The sequence below is a fragment of the Solanum pennellii genome, chromosome 7 (genome assembly GCF_001406875.1).
Source record: "Solanum pennellii chromosome 7, SPENNV200".
NCBI lineage: Eukaryota > Viridiplantae > Streptophyta > Magnoliopsida > Solanales > Solanaceae > Solanum > Solanum pennellii.
The window spans coordinates 68966794-68991072 of record NC_028643.1 but is presented as its reverse complement, the minus strand read 5'-3'; the positions used below and the strand labels follow the sequence as shown (position 1 = coordinate 68991072).

The following is a 24279-nucleotide window of genomic DNA, read 5'->3' as shown; positions in this document are numbered from 1 at the left end:
ACGAAAGAAATAGAGGTGACGTATGTATGATTAGGAAAGTCATTTCTTTCTTTTTTCTAAATTATTGTTTAGGTGATTTAAATGATAATGACAGGCAATCTATCTATCTTTCTAAATAATTCGAGAGAAAAGAAAGGTTATGTGATACTCTTTATGACCAAAAAAGTCATTTATCCTTTCTCTTTCAAACTTATATCTATTTGGTGATTTAAGTAATAATGACATGTAATATATTTACATAATTTTTAAAATTAAAAAAAAAATTGTCTTTTTCTTTCATTAATTCCCCACGAGCTAGCTGTGGCTAAATTTAGGAAAATTTTTCAAAATGTCATTATTTTAACATTTAATAAGACCCATTGTCAACACTTTCAGTATTTATTAATAATGTCAAATTTTAATTTGTTATGTATCTTATTTATGTTTTTATTATTTGTTTTTATTGAAAGAATACAATTGTTAAATAATAGAATTGAGAAATTTAGGAGAGAGAATAATTTTAAAAAGGAATAATCACTAAATAATCTCATCAGTTACAAAATAAAAGATAAATGACACAGGCATCCACATAATTGAATGAATTTCTCATTATGGATTTTCAATTGAGTTTTGATCAATTTATTTGGATTAAAATCAATTTTTTCTTTTTGGTTAGAAAATTTAAAAGAAATAGTTCAAAAAATTGTTGGCAAGCAGCTTTCGAGAAGTAATTTTTTACTGGGAGTTCGATAGAATTGATGAAATACAATTTGAATCAGTTATTAGTTAATTGCTGCATTCTTAATGTGTTTCTAATTGCTTATAACTTTGATTTGAATTTTTTTACATAATTGTACAGCGTATTTATTTACATACAACATTGTATGTATTATGATCAAGTTAGTAATAATGAGTTTTGACGAATTCGTTGAATTTTTTTTGTTGGTTGAATACGAAGATAATAATGGATTGTTTGAGGACTGACTTTTTTTCTTTGGCTAATTCTTTTTAGTTTTTTGAACAAAATGGTATACCAAACATAAAAATTATGACAATTGTACTGTATTTTTATTTTTTCTTTGATTATTTGTTTTCTATTTTTTAAACTATTTTGTATCCCTTATCGAAAAGAATATCATAAATATAATGTATTTTGTAAGTGTTTGACCTGAATACAATTTGTATGTTACTTTAATATACATATATGTTGGCTGACATATTATAAAATTGTGATACACAAAAAAGAATTTGTTCAAAACAAGATAAGAGCCCCATTGTAAATAATATTATTTTTACTTAGATACAAATGGAAAAAATTACATTTTTATTATGTTAGGATTTTTTTGGTGGTCGTAGCTTACAGTTGAAGTAGGGAAAATATAGTTTTGTTCAAAAGATGATACAAGTATTATTGTAAATACATACATTTTAACTTGGATACGAAAATACAGTTTTGTAAATATAGTTTTGTTCAATTTTATTTTGAATAGTAAAGTGAACATAATATAAAAAAGTTGTTAGTATACAATTACGATGAAAAACATAATAACAAAGAAATACAGACTTGTTGGCATTGAAAATTGAGTTTCAAATAAGAAGTGAGAATGAAATACAAAATGGGCACATATAATACTCACTTCAATTGGAATACAAATGTGACTTTGTTGGCATACCATTACGATGAATACAAAATAAAAAGAAATACAAACTTGTATGTTTACAATGTGACAATGAAATACAAAGTGAGCAAAATAATAATACAAAATTTGTTGTCATTTAATTTGTGTTCTGAGTGATCGATGATTGTGAGGTCGATGGCAAGAAACACCAACGATGCCAACATTCTGCCGACACTGGTTAATAGCAATGGTCAGCCATATATATGCTTGGATCTAGAAAATTGATGATTAAGTTGGATACGACTTATAATCCTCTTAGAGGGCCATTAAAGAGGATCATTGAGGTTTTCAATATCCAAAACACTAAATAAATAAATTTTTTGAAAGATTTAAACAAAAATGAAATCGGTTAACAAATCTAAAAATCAAATAAAGATGCGTACCTTAATCAATGAGATTCTTGTGAATATTTTAGATTCTGCCATTAGAGAGTGATTTAGAGTTTATCAAATCCTAAATATTATTTCAACTACAAACACCAATTTTGAACGATTTAAACAAAAATAAAATCATAAAACAAATATTAAAAAACGAATAAAGATGCATACCTTAATATGTGAATATCTTTATAATATATATTATTCAATTTCTAAAACCAAAAAAAAAAGAGAGAGAGAGGCGTGCTTGAAATGAAGAATATGTGAAGAATTGGAAGATGAAAATAAGAGAGAGAGAGAGAATATTCTGTTTTTAAAAAATATATGAGAGAGAATTAATTGGAAAATGTGTGAAATAAAATAAAAGTAAATTAGGATACATTATCTTTTTTAAATAATGATATCTTTGACATTTTTACTAAATATTTTAAAGTATGGAGGTTTTTACTTAATATGTTTGATTCTTTGACTAGTTTACTAATTTTTCCCTAAATTTATCAACGAGTTCCTGTCGAATTTATGTTGATCAATAATTTCCAACAGCATTTTCCACTTACAACCGTTGAAAAAAAAACCCATCAATTATCATATCGAATCAAAAAGTTTAAAACATTATTTTGGTATTATGATAGTTGTACATTATTTATATATTTTATAAAAAAAATGGTATTGTTTTAATACTAACAAATATAAAAACTAATATTAATACCAAACTAAATGCACTAACAAATATAAAAACTAATATAATACCAAACTAAATGCTTAGACATTCAAAATTACGGCGCTACTCTTTTTTGATTGAAGTATTTTGTTTTTTATATTTGCTTGTAATTTCTTTTGAATATATGCATTTTTACATGTGTAAAATTTCTGTATTAAAAAAACATTGACAAAAGCAATCCATAAATTTGCTGGTATCAATTTGGTCCCTAAACATCCATCAGTCAGCTTGAGTAGCTGAGGCACTTAACGAAAAAGCCCACTAAACGTGGATTGCGATGCAATGATAGGATTGCTCCACTCTTAACCAAACGTCTCCCCGAGTATGGAGAAAATTCTATTGGGAGCACTATCCCAAATGGGCACTGCAGTGTGCAATCTGCTAGAATTTTGTAATAAAGCTTCTTCATATTTACGAAGACATCAATTAGATGAAAACCAGATGGCTTTGATCATACAGAATTGCTACTATATCAATGGTACATCATTACAAAGAATATAGTGTAATTGATTCTGGCCTAAACATAAAACTTAGCATCTTCACTCATGAATAAGGTTTTAATCAATTGGGTGCTTATTATCGGCCTTTCGAGCTGTATAGTGTGCAGAGAGCAAAAGCAGCGATAAGAAAGCACTGGCTACAAATATTGCATCAAACCACCTGTGATAGAAATCAAATTGTATGTCTCCACCTAATACATCCGTGATGATTATCCTGTCAACATTAATCGGGTTAGAGTATAGTGTTTTTCTCGTTATCCAAGTTACTAGCTAGCTTAATAGCATTTTCCCATGTTCGCAAAATGGCAAGTTCCAGAATATTCAAGTTCCTTTCTTGCCAATAAGTGGAATAGCCCGTGAATAGTTTACAGAGCAAAACATTACAAAGCAAGTGATCTAGTGACAAATATTGAGAATAGAGAGCGAGCTCATTAGTTGTAACCATACCGATATTCAGTTGCCAGACTTTTTCTGATCAAAAGAATGGAGGAAAGGAAGTACATTCCCATGATTTCAGAGAGAAAAAGCACAACATTACTTGATGATCCACTTCCAACTCTGGAAACTGCGAAAAAGAACTGGACATAACCAAAATGCTTCAAGTTAGCAGCAGGATAATCGAGTAAATAAGAAGTTGGATGCTCATTTTTCAAACAGTTAAAGAATGTCAACTAGTTTCCTTGCTTCTATCTGTGAGGGTACATGTGCAACAAATTTGGCGAGTTTAATCATCAAACTTTATCACCTACATTGATTTCACATATCTATGTTACCTTAAAGAATAAAATTGTAACACAGTCAACAAGTTGAACAGATGTTACCTAGATACATAAACCATAAATTGTGACATACATCAAACTTGAAAATGGGGCCATGAAGCATAAATTTACCTTCATCAAGTTAGTCAAGAAGCCCCTTACAGACACCACAATCAACACACCAATGAACATTAGAGATATGTACTGCACAACAGAAAAATGATCAGATAACTCATGTCCAAAAAATGAGAGATGAAATACTAGCAGAAACAACAAACCAATAAGATATAGCCTCAGTATCAGCTCCTAAAGCTTACAATGTCACTCATAGATCAGTCACCACTATACAACCTAACATTGTTTTCTGTTATGTGAAATAATTAATTTACCTCGCCTTGATGTTAATAACAACAGCATAATATTAAAGATTATCCTCTTATCGATGAGGTCTATTTTAGATTCCATACTTTGTTTTAATTCTTAGAAACTTTTAATGTGCTTACTTATCCATTATCACACCAAAAAAGGGGGAAATTGCTAGTGTGTTATATTAGCTTCTCAGCTTTCACTTTTTCAAACACAACAATGTAGATCTAGTTTCCCTTAGTGGTTTTTCTACATATAAATACAAACCACCTTCTACAAGCACTTCCATTTTCTACCCACTTACTTCCAATATCATGCAAGTATTCTAGGCTCTAGCTTTTCAATTGAAACTCATGCTGAGGTTCATCACCAAAATGTAGTACCGGAAGCAATAGCTTCATTCAAATGATAGGCTAACCATTTAAGAAGCACCAATTACTTCCAAATTTCATGCAAGTGTTCTAGCAGCTAGCTTCTCAATCAAAACTCATTGTTGAACGTTCATCACCAAAATGTATTACGGGAAGCAATAGCTTCATTCAAATGATAGGCTAACCATTTAAGAAGCGCCATAACCATTGTAAAGATATGGCACCTGGGCCTAACTCAACCCCAAACACTAGCTCATGAGGGGAGGTTTGTCCAAGTCCATATAAGCAGACCAATTTCCCATCCCTCTACCGATGTGGACTTCTTAACACTCCCCTGCACATCCAAACCTCAACTGGAGTGTGAACACTTCTAAATGGGGGCCCAACATCGGTGAACAACAACTTGGGATGGGCCGGCTCTGATACCATGTAAAGATATGACACCGGGATCTAACTCAACCCGAAAAGCTAGCTCATGACGGGAGGTTTGTCCAAGTCCATATAAGGAGACCAATTTCTCATCCCTCTACCAATGTGGACTTTTTAACAACCATGAACACGGTGAGTAGATGAAATAATGCAGAGAGTAGATGAACCTGTGATAATAAGTTGACATCAATTCCTATGTCAAAGAACTGTAAAAATATGCTGATTGTCCTTGTTACAGGATCTACAGAACCAGCCTGTCAAAAACAGTATGCTTGTGTCAAACTTTATCCAATATATGCTTGGTATGCAGGATTCAGCTATAAATTATGCAAAGAAAAGTGAACCATTAAGCATATGGAATTCTAATATAGAAGCGTACCTCCTTGAAAACAACGCTCTGAAGAGACTGCAAATATTAAATGGTCAATTAGCTATCCGGCTCAAATACTATTATATTAAAAGGCAGAACTTGGAAGGGGTGGAAGTAACAAAAAAGGAGACCTATGTACAGTGCAGTAAATCCTCAACATGAACAAACTTTGTAGTGTCCATGTCAAAGTATAAATTATGATATAGACATGAAAGACCATAAAAGTTTCTGCACTAGTGTCGATCAATATTAAACATCAAGCAATTTTCCTGCTAACACTGATGTTGGCATGTCATATGAAGAGGAAAATAGTAGACACCATGAGAGAGATGCTCAAATTTACCAAATTTAAGGTCTTTTTCATACCTTTATCATTTTATACACACAATAGACAGAACACACATAGCCCAAAAGATTCTGCAAATGACCCTTCCATGTTCGAGAATAAGCAGCAGCTTCCTGGTGTGATTGACAAATTGAGTCAGCTAAACACAAAGAAAGTAGTTTCAAACCAATTGAACTAAATAAATTCAAAGAAGTAATTACACTACAAGCTGAACTAGATGATGGACCACAACATTATACGAGCTTGCAGACAGCAGCAACATACCCAGTGAAATCCCACAAGTGGGGTCTGGGGAGGGCAGAGTGTACGCAAACCTTACCACTACCTCGTGGAGGTAGAGAGGCTGTTTCCAAAAGACCCTCGGCTCAAGAGCAGCAAATCCAAGACAACGAAAACAATGGAAAAACTATAAAATAAAGGAATATTTTTCTGCTATCTTAAGGTAAAAACAATGAAAAAACTATACAATGGCAACATAAAGACTTGAATTCAGGGAAGCTGAACACACACATTGAGGGACTACCTTGTTGAGTGGGAGACTAGCAAATACAGCAGACAGCCCAAACCCTTCAACTAGGAAATCTCAAACAACAGCCAAAGAAAACAAATGGCCCAGACCTATTTCGTTAAAGGGAATGTTTCTACACTCTTTCCAACAATTCAAACTAATATTAGTCTTTATTGGTATGGATCAAAAAAAGTAAACTTGTTTGTTGGTCAATTCAAATTAATACTTAATATAACTTTATATACTACTTTTTTTTCCTTTTGAGAAGGTAACTTGATTCTACTTCTCATCATTTCAAATATAGATGTTATTATACACAGCATAACTACTACAATTTTTCACACTCCAAACTGTAGCTTTAACCTCCTACTAAACCAGAATGATAATTTTGTTCAGACTTCACTCTCTTAAAAAATCACATTGGTCATACTAGGTCATTTATTAGCAAGATGGACGGGTAAAAAATAGTGCAACATAAAACAAAGTTCAATATGAACCTTAGCTTGGCGAAGCTCATAAATTTCCAAGAACAGCTGCTTTGATAGCTCCTCTAAGGCCTGAACCTCGTTTTCCATGTTTCTAATATCTTCATGCATGAAGTGAATTTAACACCAAAGAGAAGTGTGTCAGAGAATTGTTAGAAGTAATGCAAATATCATGTACAGAAATTAACTACAATCAGCACATGTAGGAGAAATAAAGAAAAGAAAAATCTTGTAAACAGAGGCTTCTATGCACTTGAATCAATAAATTTTCCACGAGAGACGTTCTACCATGCACTAACCTTGTTCCTTTTGGTCATCCTGAACGGATCGTACAACTGTTCCCACAATGCGCTTAAAGAAGGAACTGGATTTTGTTTTCTGCAGCAGAACCATAATAGAGAACACACTTTAAAATAAAATATATAAAGTAACTGCAAATGTTCAGAACCACAAAAGGACACCTTGCCTTTTCATTCTTTTATTATCGCTTGACAATAGCAGCTGATGCAAAAATTGAGCTATTGACTCGCGCAAACATCAGCTAAACCTTTCTTTAAATAAAGGAAGTCGCAATACAACTCCAGCAAGAAATTAAGTTATGGTTTCTAAAGCAAAGTTAAAGAATTTTTCATCAATATATTTACAAAATTTTGCTATTGATCTAGAAAAGGGCATCAGAGAGATACTCAGGAAAGTGCTTCATGCATGAAATACTTACAAACTCTTACAACACCCACCACTGTAGCTAACTGCCTACTATTTCGAAGTGTGATTTCAATGTTATTAATGGCAATTCCCTAGGTCAAATGGGTTGAACCACTTAATGAATATGCAGTAGTACTATACCCAACTTTAGATAATTTTCAGGAACCACATAATTTCAAACGAGTATAGGATAAGGGAATATAAAGGCATAATAAAGGGTCTTAATAACGTACCCCAAGAGCCCATTTAGAACTGATCTATCATCAATGACTTTGCACTGGTATGAAAAAGAAGAAAAGTACAGGCCACCTACAAACAATAATCTGTGTTTCTTTCCGTGCCTTTTGGTGTGTGTACACATAATGAAAGCATCCAAAAGCAAAAAACTTAAGTTGACCAATTAACCTCTTCTGAATCTTGGATCCTCTCCATTTCTCTCTGACAAAGAATAATTCTCTTTTTCTTTGCAATACAAGTTTCAATTGACTGCATCAGCTGCCTCTCCAGTCCTTTGATCTCTGATTCCTCTATTTCCCTTCAATATAGAAAGAGTCAGGATACCAAAAGACCAAAAATGATCACTTATAAATATAATATTGTTCTTTTTGCTATATGCTTCAGTTCAACATATATTTGACTAAATACTAGGGGCATTAACTTCAAATTGGGTAAAAACTAGGTTGTAGACAAAAGCAAAAGGTTATTAACCAAAGCTATCTTTGTTAGAAATAACACCAACTCCATTGAACTAAGGAGGTTTGAGAAAGGAATGTATAGTAGAATTCACAATCAGATCTAGTTCGTGCCATCTCCAAGAAGATATACTAGAAACCAACTGAGATAACACTCACATGCACCAACGTAAGGTGAATCTTATGCACTCATCTTACCTGATGAATAGAGATAGATAACTGTATGGCAAATTGACTGCTCCAAAACCAGAAAGGATAGCCATGACAGTCACACCAATCACACCAATCCTGCTAACCAGCTGAGTTATGGTGAAAAATCCTGAAAAAAGAAAGTAGAAACATCACTACATGGCATGAGACTGGAAATACAAAGATGACAAGAGTCTCTGAGGAAAAATTACAAAAATACTTGGGCTAAATTATTTACTCATCCACTTTAAGTAACCTAAGTGGACCTCCCACATAGTCTAATGTGTCACTATAGGCCATCACTGTTAAACTCTGACATCCCCTCGTATGCCTATTAGTAGACATTCATAGCATGGAAATCATAACATGAGAGCACAATTTGCATAAACCAAGAATAGGGTTCGATCTCACTCGAATATTATGCTTTAAAATGGAAATTCGACCTAACTCAAACCCGGAATGAGGTGGAAATTGTCCAAAAACATAGCTGAAGGCTACCACTGATACCTTGAACAAGTATGGGACTCTAATAATACCTTTAACCAATTATTCATTTTCATACTATATCATTTTTAATTATCTTAATTAATTTTTACAAATCATTACTACTTCATCCATCAGATAGAAATGCTTTAAGTTAGCAGGCAATCACTATGCCGGCTAAGATAGAGCTGAAAAGATCTTAAATTTTTTCCTGTTCCGTAACAAAGATGTTCAAGAGAGAAACTATAATTAAAAGATGGAGGGGGAGAGTAGCTTTCTTTCTTCACACAAATATTTGAAATTAGAGTAAGAATACTAAGGAAAACTTCTGGTCCCTTATAGTCATGTCATTACGATGTCTTATTCATAAAGGCATGGCCTAAAGAACATTATTTCAATATTCAAAAAATCAACAAAGAGGGTGGAAAACAAGATCCACCTGCAACAAAAGAAATACACAAACCTCTGTCAGGTGAAGGCATGGGAAAGTGAATGCCCAAGCGCCAAAAACCGTAGAGAAAAGCCAACAAGAATAAGATAGCACCCACTGCAGCCCGTTCCTTCCTCACGCCTGAAATACAGAATCAAGATTCAGAACATCTTTGAAGAGAGGTGATTGAGATGGTACAATCTAAGATTCATTAAGTGTAAGCAAATCGTTTTAATGGTTAAAAAGTATGCAACTTGTGTTCATGAGAGAGAGAATGCTGAAACAGCATTGGAGTACTATAATCAAACTGCTCTATGGTTACATTCAAAACTTTGTCCTAATTATACATGGTGATTATATTATTATTATTTGGGCTCTTACTGGAGATTTAGGAGTAGTCAATTGATTTACAATGAAGTTGCATAAAAGGACAATGATGTGCCATCAGTACAACAATATACACCAACAGTAAACAACAACTCATTCTCTCAATCAATGTAGGACACTCACTTAAATCCCCCTCCCTCCTGCACACTCAAGGTTGGACAAGTGCGGACAACACAAAAACAAAATGGTGGCCCAACATTGGATATCCAAAAATTGGAATGTAGCATATTAAGAAAATGAACTTTGGGCCTAACTCAACGGTAGAAGCTAACTTATAAGGTGAGAATTACCCTACACCATGCAGTTAATTCTATTGAAGTGCATAAAATGCTAAAATTCTAAGCTAGCCTTAGTAACCCATAACCAGATCAAGTCTTCACCCATTCCAAAATAAGCAGCTTTCTGAATTCATAGCTTATCAATTAATCCACATGGTAAAAAAATTTTCCTTCTACTTCAAAAGCATGATACAAATTAGTACTTTCAACAAAGTGCATCTAAGGTGATGAAGCAACTAGCAAGCATACAGAAGGACACTATCTACTTAATCTTTTTTAAAGTAACCACCATGAAACTTCCATGTGCATGAGAAAGTATAGCCAAGGTTGCAGGTAAGAATTACGCTTAGACGGGGAAATTGGGCAAATAAAACCCATGTAGTGATTCTTGTAAATACTATCCTGATATTTCCACAAAGCACATCCATCTAAATTGTATATTAGATCAGCATGGGAGCAACTACATACTATCCTAGTAATAGGCTTAGCCCTTCTTCATTCCAAAGGGAAAGAAAAGATCACATTTTTGTGCCTAGAAGCATCTTGGGACTAAAATGGCAGCACAGAAAGCAGCTTCGTCTGATTCTCATCAACAGCAGGAACAAAAAAATAAAAATAGAAGTATAGATAGGTTAAAAAGAACAGAAAAAAAGAGGAAAAACCAGATTCAATAAAGGCGCATAAAGGTGAAAACTGGACTGAGCATGATCATAATTAAAGCAACTTACCACTGTTGCAAAGCATCAGGTAGCAATGATAGTAGGGCAGCATGAAGACTAGTAACAGAATCAAACAAAATAAATCCACCTTCCAATTCATCCATCTTGCCCTACAGTTTACACAGAATGGTTAATCAATTAAACAACTTATAAAGACCTAAAAGATAGCGCAAAGCTAGTAAAACTGACTGAAGATAGTGTTCCCTCCAAAAATAACCTACTGACTAATTCATATAAAACTTCTCTCTCTCGAACAATTCATACTAATATAAGAAATACTACTTCATATAAATAGTAAAATGGCATGACGTGTTTTCAACTAATTATTCCATTTTTCTTGACAAAACTATTACTTCAAACATTCTATGACCAAAGTGAATACAGTAATGTGGTTAAGCATTTTATTCTTAAAATACAAGTCGGTCAAAACAGGTGATCATTTAATGAAATGAAGGGCGTATGATGTAATCTACTACATTCATACATGGAACTGTTTTCTAATAGGTCATACATGGAACTAGTATTGAGGACATAGTGTTTGCACAAAAATGTTATGTGTCACAAAAAAAATGCCAATGTGATGATGCAAGCTTTAGAAAAACATTTGCTACTCTTACATGTAAAACAATAAAGATCTTGAGTTGAAAACAAACAGAGTGAGAGGGGTGAAAGACATGATTTTCAGAAATGATAGTTTACTATAGGACTTTTTTCGAGTTGAATGTTCTATCATATAGCTTAAGAAAATATTTCGAAACTTTATCTCCCACCTTCCAACACAACTGACCATCAACATTCATAGCTCACTCTAAATATAATAAGAGCCATAAGGCCCTTTATCATCTATAAGTTAGGAGGGAGGGAAAAAAGAATCAAACAAATAAAAAATAAGGAATAATTGAGGAAATGAAACTTGAGAAAAAACTGAACCAAATGGCAAAGGATCACAATATTCAGTTTCCAGCAGAGTAATAATCAATAGAGAGATTATGTTATATTTTAACCCTTCAGGGTGGCCCAGTGGTTTGGGCTTGGGACTTCCATGTTGGAGGTCTCAAGTTTGAAACCCCTTACCAGCAAAAGCAAGGGATTTTCCTTCTAGGTCGAGCTCGTTGCATCGGGCTGCCTAGCGCAGGTTACCTCTCCTATGTGGTTTGCAAGCCATTGCATAGACCCTGTGTGCTCCCAAAGGGTAGCAGCTGCAGGTTTCCTTTTTTATAAAAAAAAAAAAAGATCATGTTACATTTTCCTGGCTGCAACTTGCTAACCAGAAATTGGACTTTTCTATATCTAAAACTTCCACTTGTTCTGCCTCTTCACTCTTTAGCTAAAGCTTTTTAAAGTTTTTCTCCTCGTTAGGATGTAATTCTTCAGAAAAAGAAGTTTGTTTACATTCCTAAATGTAGATTTAGACCCGCCAAAGTGAAGTATACAACAAGTAATGTGATGACTAGAAAACCATGTAATGCAGATGGCATCCTTATAGATGTTTAAAAGTACCTCAGAAAGGTTGGATAGGAATAACATAACTAACCATATCCTGTGTCTATTGATGAGTAGAAACGTATCAAATGAGTAGAGAAAGAGTACAATAGTTCAGATATGTAAGAAAAAGGACATATTCAAACCTCTATGAACAATCATGATGTTAAACCTATATTCCATATGATGAAAAATTGAGAAAGCATGATACAACATTCATTAATTTAGTGACATCAAAAGGATGACAGAGAAACAATTGGGGTATATGTTCCAAAATTTTACAACAAAGACTACATTTTAGTAGGAAAATTTATAAAAGTCTATGGGGGAGGAAGATGGATTTTCACATAATATTCATTAATCTGGAGAAAGCATATGATAGAAAATCAATAAAAGTTCTTTAGTTAGTACTTGAAATAAACGAATCAATATCAAATACAAAGGATATACAGAAAAGTTTACTATAAAGTAGAGTTGTACACAAGGATTTGCCTTGAACCATACCACTTAGTTACAGGAGAGTTGATCAGTAGGTCTTCTTTAGTAAGTCTAAAGATTTCATCACTAAACACCAAACTGGAGTCAAAAATGCTAGTGGTTCATATGGTTTGACTGTGTTGAGTATTAACAAATAAGTTCCATGCTCTATTTGCATATGGAAATATATTGATGAAAACAGCAATTGATTTAAATCCATCATTCCAATATGGTGGAGACTTGCATGGCAATGCTCTAACTGTGAGATTTATAGAAATGATAGTTTTAATACCCGTAATTTGCCTAAAATTACAAATTATTTACCAGTACTGACAGGAAGCTAGTCCCAATTGAACAGAACAAATATAGTGGTTTATATAACCAACTCAACTAGTTTGGGATTGATGCCTAGCTCATTGATTGATCTATCGGGATGTAATTCCTCCATCCCAAGATCATCAGTTCATCTATTCCTACATCATAGATCCAACGAAGAATTTCCCTCTATCCCCTGCAAAGACAATCTCAAACTAGAAACAACATAATCCCCATTTAGGCTGAACCCATTCTAACCCATAATCACACATTGTCAGCTCACCCACTTCCAATCAACCAAACAGAACAACACAAAGATCCTAATTTTTCATCCTATAAATGCTCTATTACCATCAGATACTAAAAAAAAAAATCATCAAAACCCAGTTCTCAACTAAAAAAATAAACTCTATACAAAGCATAAAATCCAACAATACTGCAAAAAAAAAAAATAAGAAGCAAAACGTACTCTTTGGAAAGAATTGGAATGATCTCGAAAAGAACAAGCTCAAATAGATTGCAGGATAAAGCGAAAACAACACTGAATATGATCTGAACCAGTACTCTCTTCTCTTCATACTCTTTGTACAATCTGCGATTCAAAAACCATAGCCCTGCCCAACCCAGTAAGCATAATGATCCCACTACAATTACTCCCTCGTATGTCGCTCTTCCCCAGCCCATTTGAACAACACTGCTCTGATTTGCTTTACTGGGTTTACATATAAATCTGTGTACTCTTTGGTTTCTTCAGTACAAAGCTATTAAACTCCACATTTCAGCATCAATTATATCTCAAATCTCAATATTCAAACAATAATTGAAGATTCACCATGAATTCACCCACTTCTCTCAAAAACATCAATCTATTGAGATTTGATTTCTGTTCAAATTTATTTGTGTGATACTGATACTGGAATTTATTTATTTTTTTTGGCTTTTGGAATTAGTTTTTGCCTAAATTTATTTTAAAACGTTTGTGTTGGTTTAGCAAAACCTTCTTTTATTTATTTAATTTTTTTTAAATTGCTTATTTGAGTTATATTTTTTATTTTTCTAAAGGAAGTAGATTTTCAAATGTTCTGGAAAATCAAATTTAGATGAAGTTTTAAAATGTATTTGGTCGTTAAAATATAATTTAACTTCTCTTGTTAATAAAATATTGAAAACATGACTTATATTCCCAAATTGTAAAATTATCAAACATAGTCGCTTGTTGATTTCAAATAATGCAAATGTTTCATTGATAACATTGATTATCATTATTATAAATCATAATTTTGTATATAGATAGTTTGACATAAAATTATTATTTTTATGATGAATTAGGTAATATGATATCCCATCAGAATGGCTAGCAACACAATTACTTAGATACTATAATTCGTTAAATAGGAACGACTAAAAAAGTTACGTATAACTAAAAGTCTCGCCTCATACGATAAAAAAATAATATTAGTAATTACTTTCTATCGAAATTACCACACATGACTATGCAAAGTCAGAAGATATGTGCTGGATCCATTAATAAAATGTCCAAGTAAAGAAATGGTTGATAAATCACTAAAGGGAATAGGATTATGACCGAAAACAAGTCTTCATAATGATAACTCTACTTAATCAACTAGAGATCCCAAGATTTAGGTTCAAATAAAGTTACAAATGTAAGTCGCTTTAACGAGAATTAGTATAAAGCTAATGAACTTAGTCAGTGTTTATGATTCAAACGAACACAACAATGAGGATCAAGAACGACTAGGGGTTGAGTGCCAAAGAAAAGATGCACAAGCTAGTCTATCAGAAGGAACAAGCTAGTCTATCAGAAGGAGAAAGCGAGGGGGTGAGATTTTAGGTTTCATTATTTATGATTCAAACGAACACAACAATGAGGATCAAGAACGACTACAACAATGAGGATCAAGAACGACTAGGGGTTAATTGTGCGACATATGTTGCCAAAACATACATCAAAGATAGACAGCTTGAGAATATCAAATTTACCCAACATATTTGGGAAGGCTTTGCCGAATTCTTCTTCACAAAAGTATACAAAATTCATGTATAGCATTTCTACTTTATTACAAGAAGCTCAGTGAACATGACTTTTAACGGATTCAGCTTTTTAGGAGAGTTGAAAGTGAACTCCTTAAATATAAAAAGGCTAAAACTTCTAAGGTTATATAGATAAACATAGCTTCTTTTCCAACCTTCTAATGTTATAGACAAATGACAGCTTCTCTTCAGAGAATGTACATGTTGCAATGACCGAAATATGCACGAGCAATATACCATTTATATACCAATTTTTACACATGTATGATCTGGTTGAACTGTTGTTGTGTCTGCAAAAGCATCATCTCTTCCACAGAGAACTTCTTATAGAGCAGCCGTTGATGACTCGTGAACTCTAGAAATAAATCTTTTAACTTCTTTGCTCTTTCATAAGCTTCTGATCCTGAATGGACCACCATCAGATCTTTGTCCATTACTAGACACATATCCTACATAAAGACAGGCCACCTCAGGTGGAGTTAGGAAGATCAATGTTGACAAACTGCAAATTGGAGAAACCACCAGAATTCAAATGCATATGGACTTGGGCAAGATCAAAATTCAACAAAAATGATATTCCATATAAATAACCCAGGGACTTGACCAATAAGTTAAACTTGTTCATGCATGAATTTGATTCAGGATTTGGCAATTTATTCAACAGGTGCCAGTGTGACGTTGCTCTACTTCATTTGATCCAACTAATACTGAGACAAAGCATTTGGTCCGATGTTGAACCTATAACGTGTCTAAATTAGCACAATTTCCTCACAATGATGACTTATATTTCCTAATGTTTTTTCATTTGTAAAATGCTGCCACATCCAGGAAAGGCGGGTCTCCTTTGAGGCCTTACAACAGATTCAAATGTAACTATACAATTATAAGATCTTACCTGAGGTTCGTAGCTTCCTGACCACATCTTAATCATGCCGTGCCTTAATTTTCTTTCAGTTATAACCAATGGCCTGTGGAAGACAAATAAAAAACACATGATTCTCTAGCTAATTTGGAATCTAGACGAAGATGTATGCAGAAGAATGAAAATCTTGATGGTTTGCATTAAAAGCAGCAGGTTCTAGGTTCTACAGGTCTGGCACAAATTTGGAGAGAGGATACTTGAAGATCTTGAAATCCTAAATCACTAGTAAAAACAGAATTAGAAACCAAAGTGGCACCCAAACATGGTATAATGCTTCATTACCACGTAGATATTGAGGAATTGGAGTAAATCAATTTTAGAGACTGAGAATAAAGAAAATCAAAGAGTACATAAATTTCTCAACTGCTTTATAGAATCAGTACGGTGAAATGGGAAAATATTACCAGGACCAATAGTTCATCCATTTGGAGACATGGATTATAGTCACGTTGTCTATTATGTACATTAGATTCCCTCTTCATTGGCAGCACATTGAGTCTATCACATTCTAGAACAACTTTGAAAGGCTTGGGGATCTTGAAATACATAAAGTACCAGGAATTCCAGACCCATGGCACAAGGAAGCAGCATTAAACAGGATTTGAAGCAAAAGGAAGTTGTGTTCATACCTATGTACTCTGCTCCTACGCTAATGTATTTTATCTAAGAAACTAATACTGCAGTATCTAAGATAACTAAAATTTCAACTTTATCTACAGATAAGTATGGACATGGTTATCATGAATGCATAATATTCAAGCAATCCTTAATAAACTACTGCTGTTAAGAGGTACCAGAGATGGAAGCAAATGAAACCATGCATTGATTCTAAAAGCATGTTCCAAGAACAGTTCCAACTATTTCAAAATATGGTGGACATGTCTTTTAGAGTTCAAGACTTGAAATACATAAAGATTGTTTTAGACCCGGCCACCTAGAATACATCTATTCTTTTAGGTTTTGGGTGATCGGATCCCCTCTCCCTCCAGGGGCAAAGGAGAGGTATGTATAATATATCAGCCATTATTGAGGTGACTATTTTAATACACCTTATATCAGCCAATCATCACTTAAACCAAAATCAATCAAGATATATAGAAAGGTTTACGTTTTACATACAAGTACACAGATGGCCTATAACAAGGGGTGCAGATAGTTGATATAACAATGGCGTGAAGTTCAAATCACAAGGCAGCGGAAGATAACATGCCATAATACAGTTGTTTTTGCAAAACAAAAAGAATATTTAAGAAAAAAGAAGTCATAAGAGGACATATTGACAGCTTGAGAGAATTCTACATCATTGCCTGCTAACAGAAGGTACCACACCCAGAATATCTAGATGGCAAGACTATATTATCAAGGAAGCTCTCCTGAGCAGATCAGACAAAAAATATCTGTATGTCCTTGTCAAGTTTCATCTACACTAAACATACTGTATGTCCTTGTCAAGTTTCATCTACACTAAACATGATCATTTGTTGAAAAAAATTTGCTTCGAGCTCATAATCTGTCTAGAGGCAAGAAATGAAATTAAAATCTAGTCTCTAAGACCAACTAAATAGCAATATAGGTAGAGAAATATTATAATCTATCACAATTCACAGGCCTTGTTCAAATAGAAATAGTATAGAACAAAGGTATAGTGAAGACTCTAGAGTTTTAGGCCTTTAGCATCAGATGACAAACTATACATGCCAATGAAGACACTACAATGAGAAAGAGAGAATAAAAGTTACGCACCAGCTTAAGAAACAACATTCTTAATTAAGAAACTGAATGCATGAGTCATACCTTCCAGTTGAGGACACAACAAGGTGGGCTGGATTATCCAAAAACTGGAGTATCTTCTGATGCTTATCTTCAGAATCTACCACAATAATACCGCTCGCATATGGCATGAACGGACATGGTAAAATGTATGCTTGTGATGGAACAGAAGTATGTTCATATATAAAATCCCTAAATGATGATGGTAATAAGTTTCTCTCAAAGTTTTCAATAAACATATAATGGGAACTTGGGCATTGCCCTCCAAGATCTTTATCATCTTCCAAAAGCCTGCTATATTTACTGTTTGTTGCTGCAGTTCACAGGGAAGAAGTTAAGAAAAGCTGAAAGTTTTGCATCATAACAAGTGATGGAGTTTCAGAGCAAACCTCCTGTTGTCACAGCAACAATACTCTTGACATTATTTATTCCCTATGGAAACAAGGAAACAGATATGTTTAAGGTTCGTGCATCCTAACCCCAATTTTATGAACATTATACAATGAAAACTTGCCTCAGATGATGAAACCATAGACAAGTTACTGCCTCCATTTACACAAGATGATCCTTCAGATGCAGAAACCTCATACCTCGAAGCAGCAATCAACATGCAAGATGATTTTCCAAGATTCCGGTTCACCAATTTCAAAAAGGAAGCTATTTTCGGACCAACTTGAGCAACACCTTTTAGAATACACAGGCCTTCAATTCCGGTCTCGGTTAAATATCCTTTCTTTGGACCATGAAGCCAGGATATAACAAAGGTGCATAAACACTCTTCCTCTCCATTGCAAAATGAATGGTCCACATTGTGTATCTACCAAAGAGAGGAAGGGTCAAATTTGAAGCAATTCAGTAGTTTCTACTGTCATTTGGCAAGTAACACATAGAGTTCATCTTTCTGTTTCTCAATTATTTTTCAGGCCAAGTAAGCAAAGAAAATTTAAGCCATCATTTATTGATAAATAAAAAGGAGATTAACATACAATTGAACCAAAATATAAAAGAACAAAAAACATATGCCTCAGGAATATGATCCCTTGTCAAGTCCTGCTAATGAAATACAACCAAAGAGAAAGTGGGAACTTGTAGTCGCTGCTTAGCTTGGTTTTCTATATCTCCAGTGTTAGATCAACACCGGAACATTGCTCAATTTAACAAAATAAGTTGTTAATGACAGTAACAAAAAGTGACAGAGACACCATATTTACATGATTTGGTCAATTAGAATTTAGACCTATGTCCATGAGTGGGGAGGAGAAAATATACTTTACCAGAAGACGTATAACTGAGAGTACACAATCAAAGTTGATACTCTACTTACCCCTCACAGAAGTTCAAATTTTCTCCAGATAAAATGCATGTAGAAACACAACTTCAAGTTACATAAATCACAACTTCAGAAACTCAAACTTTCATGTTACAACTTCAAAATCTATGGCCAGACAAAGAGATATCACCCATTTTGAACAAATAAGCAAAACTTTCACGGAAAATGTTTGGTTGAAGAAGTGAATTTTCATCACCATAGCATTCTCACAACAGTTAAACTTATATACAAACGTAAAACAGAAACAAGCAATTCCGGCGATACACAACTCACCGCTTCAATAACAGCGTCGTAGAACAGCATGTCCTCCCCGCCGAAAGCGTTACATCCAACACAGACAATCATCCCTTCCTTGAGACTACCACATTCGCTGTCCTGCATCTGAGGTGACACAGACCTAAACCTCTTAACCAGCTCATCAACCTCCTCCTTCGACTTAAAATCTCCAGCATGAAAAACCTCGTCATATTCCTGCGTATACCCCTCATACTTCACAGTCATTGTTTGGCCTTTCATTACGAGTCGTACACTATACCATGAGTCATCATCGCTCGCTCTGTACTCCAGATTGTGCCTTTTCCGTTTGCGAGAATTCACCATTGCCGGAAAAAAAAAATTTCCCGATCTCCGATGGAAAAGGAGTATTTGAAATTTTGTGAAGTAATGGTTCTGCAAATTCGTTTTTCATGAGAGAGTGCTCAGTAAGCTTCTAGAAACGACGTAAACGAGGTTGAGCGAAGTAATGTAAAAGAGAGTTATTGCTCTTAAATTCTACATTGTTTGATACGTGTTTAATAGTATAATTTATTTTCGATAAAATATTAAATTTCATTAAAGAAAAAATGACAAATAATTTAAGAATTTTTTGTTAAAATTATTTTTAATCTACATTCACAACTTAATATATATCCTTAGAAAATATCTTTCAAATATTAAAAAATGAACAATTTTCATTCTTCTACTTTAACTTATCAGAAAATTAACAAATCCTACAAAAATTAAGCATTCTTTCGTAATTATTATTCTCCATACATCAAAAATACTACTAAACTGTACTTGCAAGTTTTCCCGCAAAAAGCTCTCCACGCCTACTCTTAGAAAGAACACTATTTTTCTTTAGTTAGATAGTTCTCCCGACCGTAAGACATACTACTAAACTGTACTTGCAAGTTTTCCCGCAAAAAGCTCTCCACGCCTACTCTTAGAAAGAACACTATTTTTCTTTAGTTAGATAGTTCTCTCGACCGTAAGACCGAGTTCGTCATTGTCTTACCTGCTTTCCTGCAGCCTACTTAAGCCCGGAGGAAATGCTTGTTGTCAGCTTCTATTCAGAAGTGTTGCTCATGTTAGTAAGTTTCAAACTTCTGGTAATCGCTTATCCCAAGTTAGGTGGGCTTAGATAAGAAATATAGGCTAAGGTAAGGTCCGAGAGTAAGATGGCTTTTTTTCCAGCTCTTCTGACTATTTTTTCCGTGGTAGCTAGGCAAAGTCCAGGTTATATATCGTGAACTTTTTCAGTAATTGAGTTTAGCATTATGCAAGAACTTTTCATATGAATTTTATTTTATTTTTCATATAATTTGATATTGAAAATATTATTAGTTGAATATGTTTCTTTTCAATTAAATATGCTAGAAGCGATGTTTGTTGAAGAATTCCACTTTTAATAATGTAGAATGAAAAATACTCCAAAGAATCAAGTTAATTTAGGATAAGGAGAATAATTCTTAAATATTTATGCGATTATAAATTTATTTTATTATAAATAAAAAGAATCAAAATAAAATTATACAATTATTTCTATAATTATTTATTGGGTTTATGATATTTTCTTAATATTAAAGGAAGGAATACACATCAATCATCAATTTTATTTAGTCATGATGACCAAATTACGAAAAATTTAATAAGGTGCAAAAATTGTCAATTTTATTTAGTCATGATGATCAAATTAAGAAAAATTTAATAAGTTATAAAAATTGTCAATTTTATTTAGTCATGATGACCAAATTATGAAAAAATTAATAAATTGCAAAAATTGTCAATTTTATCTAGTCATGATGACCAAATTATGAAAAATTTAATAAGTTGAAAAAATTGTTCTATGTAGACCAAATTCATGCGTATGTATCTTAATGGTCATTTTACTTAAAGTGATTTATACAATAATGTATATCTCATCATATTTATATTTATATTTATATTATATTATATTATATTTATTTTATTTTTATTATTAAAAATGGGAAGTTCCAAATTAGGCTCTACATCAAATTAAATAGGGGAACTTTCACATATGACCACTAAAAAGTAGTCTAATTTTTTTTCGTAGTTATAGTTTGACAATTACAATTCGTAGGTACATGTTATAGGGAGGAGAGAGGCTAGCGAGACTGGAGAGAGAGGCGAGAGAGAAGGGCAAAAAGTGGGAGAGAGGTGAACTGTATATGTATATTGGTTAAATAATTGTATGTTATACATATGTATTTGTATATATAGCAAGCGAGATTGAGAGAGAGAGGTGAGCAAGAATAGGAGAGGCGAGTGAGAGAGGACAGAGAGCGGAGAGAGGTGAATTGTATATGTATATCGGTTAGGTAATTATATATTATACATATGTATTTGTAAATATGACAAGCGAGATTGAGAGAGAGAGGTGAGCGAGATTAGGAGAGGCGAGTGAGAGAGAGCAGAGAGTGGAGAGAGGTGAATTGTATATGTATATTGGTTAGATAATTGTATATTATACATATGTATTTGTATAAAATGCAAGTGAGATTGGGAGAGAGAGGAGAGAGCCGAGCGAGAGAGGTCGGAGAGTGGGAGAGGCGAGCGAGAGAGGTCGGAGAGTGGGAGAGAGGTGAATTGTATATGACTATTGATTAAATAGTTGTACATTATACATATGTATTTGTATATTGTGACGAATTATACATATACAAATGTGACTAATTAGGAAAAAATACATGAATTAGTACATTTTAGTAAATATTACTGATTTTAGCGATACTTTTTATTTATTACCATTTATAGCAATATTATGTTAAATTTGCACTATGTATTAGAAGTGAATTATGTATGCAATATATATAAGAATTGACACATTGTACTAAGTGTATTAAAATGTGTGATATTTTATTATGTTTATTTGGTAAAAAAATTGACACATTGTACTATAAGTGTATTAAAATGTGTGATAAATGTATTATCCATCATTAAAACTTGTATTATATTATATGTGAATAATAAATTGTTCTTTGTAATATGTATTAAACTTGTATTATAAATGAATTAAAAGTGATCAAGTGAAAAGAAAATGTTATTGCTATAAATGATAAAAAAATTTTATTATAGTATATTTATGTAAGTTTCAAACTCGAAGTAAGCCCACATAATTAATGTATAATGTTAGTCGTGAGTGGTAATTATAGCAAGCTACAGCTATGATGAGTAATTAAATAGTATATGTTTGCTTAACCGCGTAACTTATAGGATCCTATTAATTATATTAAATTGACTATTTTACCCTTTTACTAAAATTCTACAAATACAATATTTTGTACAAAATTGTAACCATACGTTCTATTAAATATTACCATTCGTAATAAGTGCTTTCTATTAACCAATTTACAAGAATTATGTCTTCCTAACTCTAATCAAAATAGGTAGAATTTAAGGAGTAACAATTAATTATACTGCATTATAGATCAAATTCATCTATTATACAAAAATAAATGTGAAATTTAAATGGTCATTCTACTCCTAAAAATGTCTTCTGTTAATTGAATAGTTTCATCTACATTGAATTGGGAGTACTTCTTCATTTGCAGTAGTTATTCTACATTCGATGCCAACTCTTTAATTCAGCAGCTCTTCATATTTTTAACATTTATTTGTTTATTCCTTTGAGGCAGGAGCGGAGCCACGTAAGCTCTGTCCAATTGGACACCCTTTGTCGAAAAATTACGCTATATATACATATAAAATTTTAATTTAATATTGGTATATATATATATATAATTTGGATCCTCTGAAATAACTAAGGAGCAGCAGAGTTGGCACTAGATGGGGCAATCCTACTCTTTGCAGTAATTATTTTGACTTCTTGAATTTAATTAAGTAAATAGATATGCATAATTTTAATATAAACATTTAGTAGCTTGATGGTCCATTGTGTCATGAAATTCTCCGAGAACCCAAGTTTGAATCCTTTCCCCTTATTATTTTTTTTTTCAATTAAAATTAAATTATTTGCTTAAATTTTAATACATTTTTAATATCAGCTTGTCAATTACATTATCGATGTACGCGCAACTGATAAAAGATTCTCTGAATTAGGTGGACTTGTTGAACTTTCAAGAAAATTGAAAGAGTCAAAGAAAAATTTAAGTTATCCACTTATATTTCGCTTAGTGAAATTTGTTTTGCTTTTGTTAGTTGCTATAACCATTGAAAGAGTTTTCTCGGCAATGAAGTATATTAAAAATGACTTGAGAAATCAAATCGATGATGAATTTTTAGACGTTTGTATAGTGTCTTATGTAAAAAAAAATTACTATTAAAAGTTTGAACGCCCTTAATGAAATTCCTGGCTAGGCTACAGTTTGAGGTTTCATAAAATATACTCCCTCCGTACATTTTATATCACTTTTTTATTTTGCAGTTGCATTAAAAAATGATATAACTTTACCCTTTTATCCTTATTTAATTTTTTTGAAACTCAAGTTTTCAATAAATGGATATGAATAAATTTATTTTGATTAATTAATTTAACCAATGAACATGGATCATTTACTTAGTAATTTACAAGGGTAAAAAAGGAACAATATAATAATTTTATACAGTGATTTTAGAAAATGACAAGTATTATAGATATGGATCAACTATTTATAGAAATGGATGATATATAAAATGAGACGGTGAGAGTAATAGATTTCTAAACACATTATAACCTTCTCAAGCTGTGCTAGCAATCCTCCTTAGTATTCTCAGATTCAACAAGTTCTATAAGCGGCATTGCATATTTATTGTATCGTCTTACCCTTCAACATACCTCATCTTCACCCATCCCCACCCAACTTCTCATATTATTTGTCAAGATTATGACACATACTTTTAGAATAATATTTTTTTCTTATGTACCAAACACAGAGAAAAAA

General features: G+C 32.8%; 2 protein-coding genes and 1 long non-coding RNA gene across 3 annotated transcripts; all 3 read right to left on the bottom strand.

Annotated features, from left to right (window-relative positions):
- Positions 1–1587: 1587 nt before the first annotated feature.
- LOC114077867 lies at positions 1588–2291 on the bottom strand. Its single transcript, XR_003579161.1, has 3 exons — positions 2207–2291; positions 2042–2076; positions 1588–1832 (listed from the first exon to the last, which is right to left on the bottom strand). It is a non-coding gene; the product is annotated as an uncharacterized LOC114077867 (long non-coding RNA).
- Positions 2292–3143: 852 nt separating this feature from the next.
- On the bottom strand, positions 3144–13998 carry LOC107024164 (GPCR-type G protein 1). Its single transcript, XM_015225076.2, has 13 exons — positions 13516–13998; positions 10782–10882; positions 9422–9529; positions 8485–8605; positions 8000–8129; positions 7189–7267; positions 6902–6990; positions 5917–6009; positions 5560–5586; positions 5348–5434; positions 4147–4218; positions 3704–3834; positions 3144–3470 (listed from the first exon to the last, which is right to left on the bottom strand). The coding sequence occupies exons 1-13, from the start codon at positions 13728–13730 to the stop codon at positions 3314–3316; spliced, it is 1410 nt and encodes a 469-aa protein (XP_015080562.1). The 5' UTR covers positions 13731–13998; the 3' UTR covers positions 3144–3313.
- Positions 13999–14980: 982 nt separating this feature from the next.
- Positions 14981–19865, bottom strand: LOC107026065. The gene is made up of 6 exons (XM_015226906.2): positions 19394–19865; positions 18305–18607; positions 18180–18222; positions 17815–18103; positions 15994–16066; positions 14981–15547 (listed from the first exon to the last, which is right to left on the bottom strand). The coding sequence occupies exons 1-6, from the start codon at positions 19718–19720 to the stop codon at positions 15353–15355; spliced, it is 1230 nt and encodes a 409-aa protein (XP_015082392.1). The 5' UTR covers positions 19721–19865; the 3' UTR covers positions 14981–15352.
- Positions 19866–24279: the final 4414 nt, after the last annotated feature.

What these genes read in the sequence shown, in the direction of transcription:
- LOC107024164 (XM_015225076.2), bottom strand. Translation starts at nt 13,730, where the DNA reads ATGGGCTGGGGAAGAGCGACATACGAGGGAGTAATTGTAGTGGGATCA. An exon ending in GTGTGTATAAAATGATAAAG is followed by an intron (nt 5,587 to 5,916) that starts GTATGAAAAAGA and finishes TAATATTTGCAG; the next exon opens with TCTCTTCAGAGCGTTGTTTT. An exon ending in AGTCTGGCAACTGAATATCG is followed by an intron (nt 3,471 to 3,703) that starts GTATGGTTACAA and finishes TAATGTTGACAG; the next exon opens with GATAATCATCACGGATGTAT.
- LOC107026065 (XM_015226906.2), bottom strand. Translation starts at nt 19,720, where the DNA reads ATGGTGAATTCTCGCAAACGGAAAAGGCACAATCTGGAGTACAGAGCG. An exon ending in GTTGTGTCCTCAACTGGAAG is followed by an intron (nt 16,067 to 17,814) that starts GTATGACTCATG and finishes TGTCTTCCACAG; the next exon opens with GCCATTGGTTATAACTGAAA. An exon ending in CAGGAAGCTACGAACCTCAG is followed by an intron (nt 15,548 to 15,993) that starts GTAAGATCTTAT and finishes GTCTTTATGTAG; the next exon opens with GATATGTGTCTAGTAATGGA.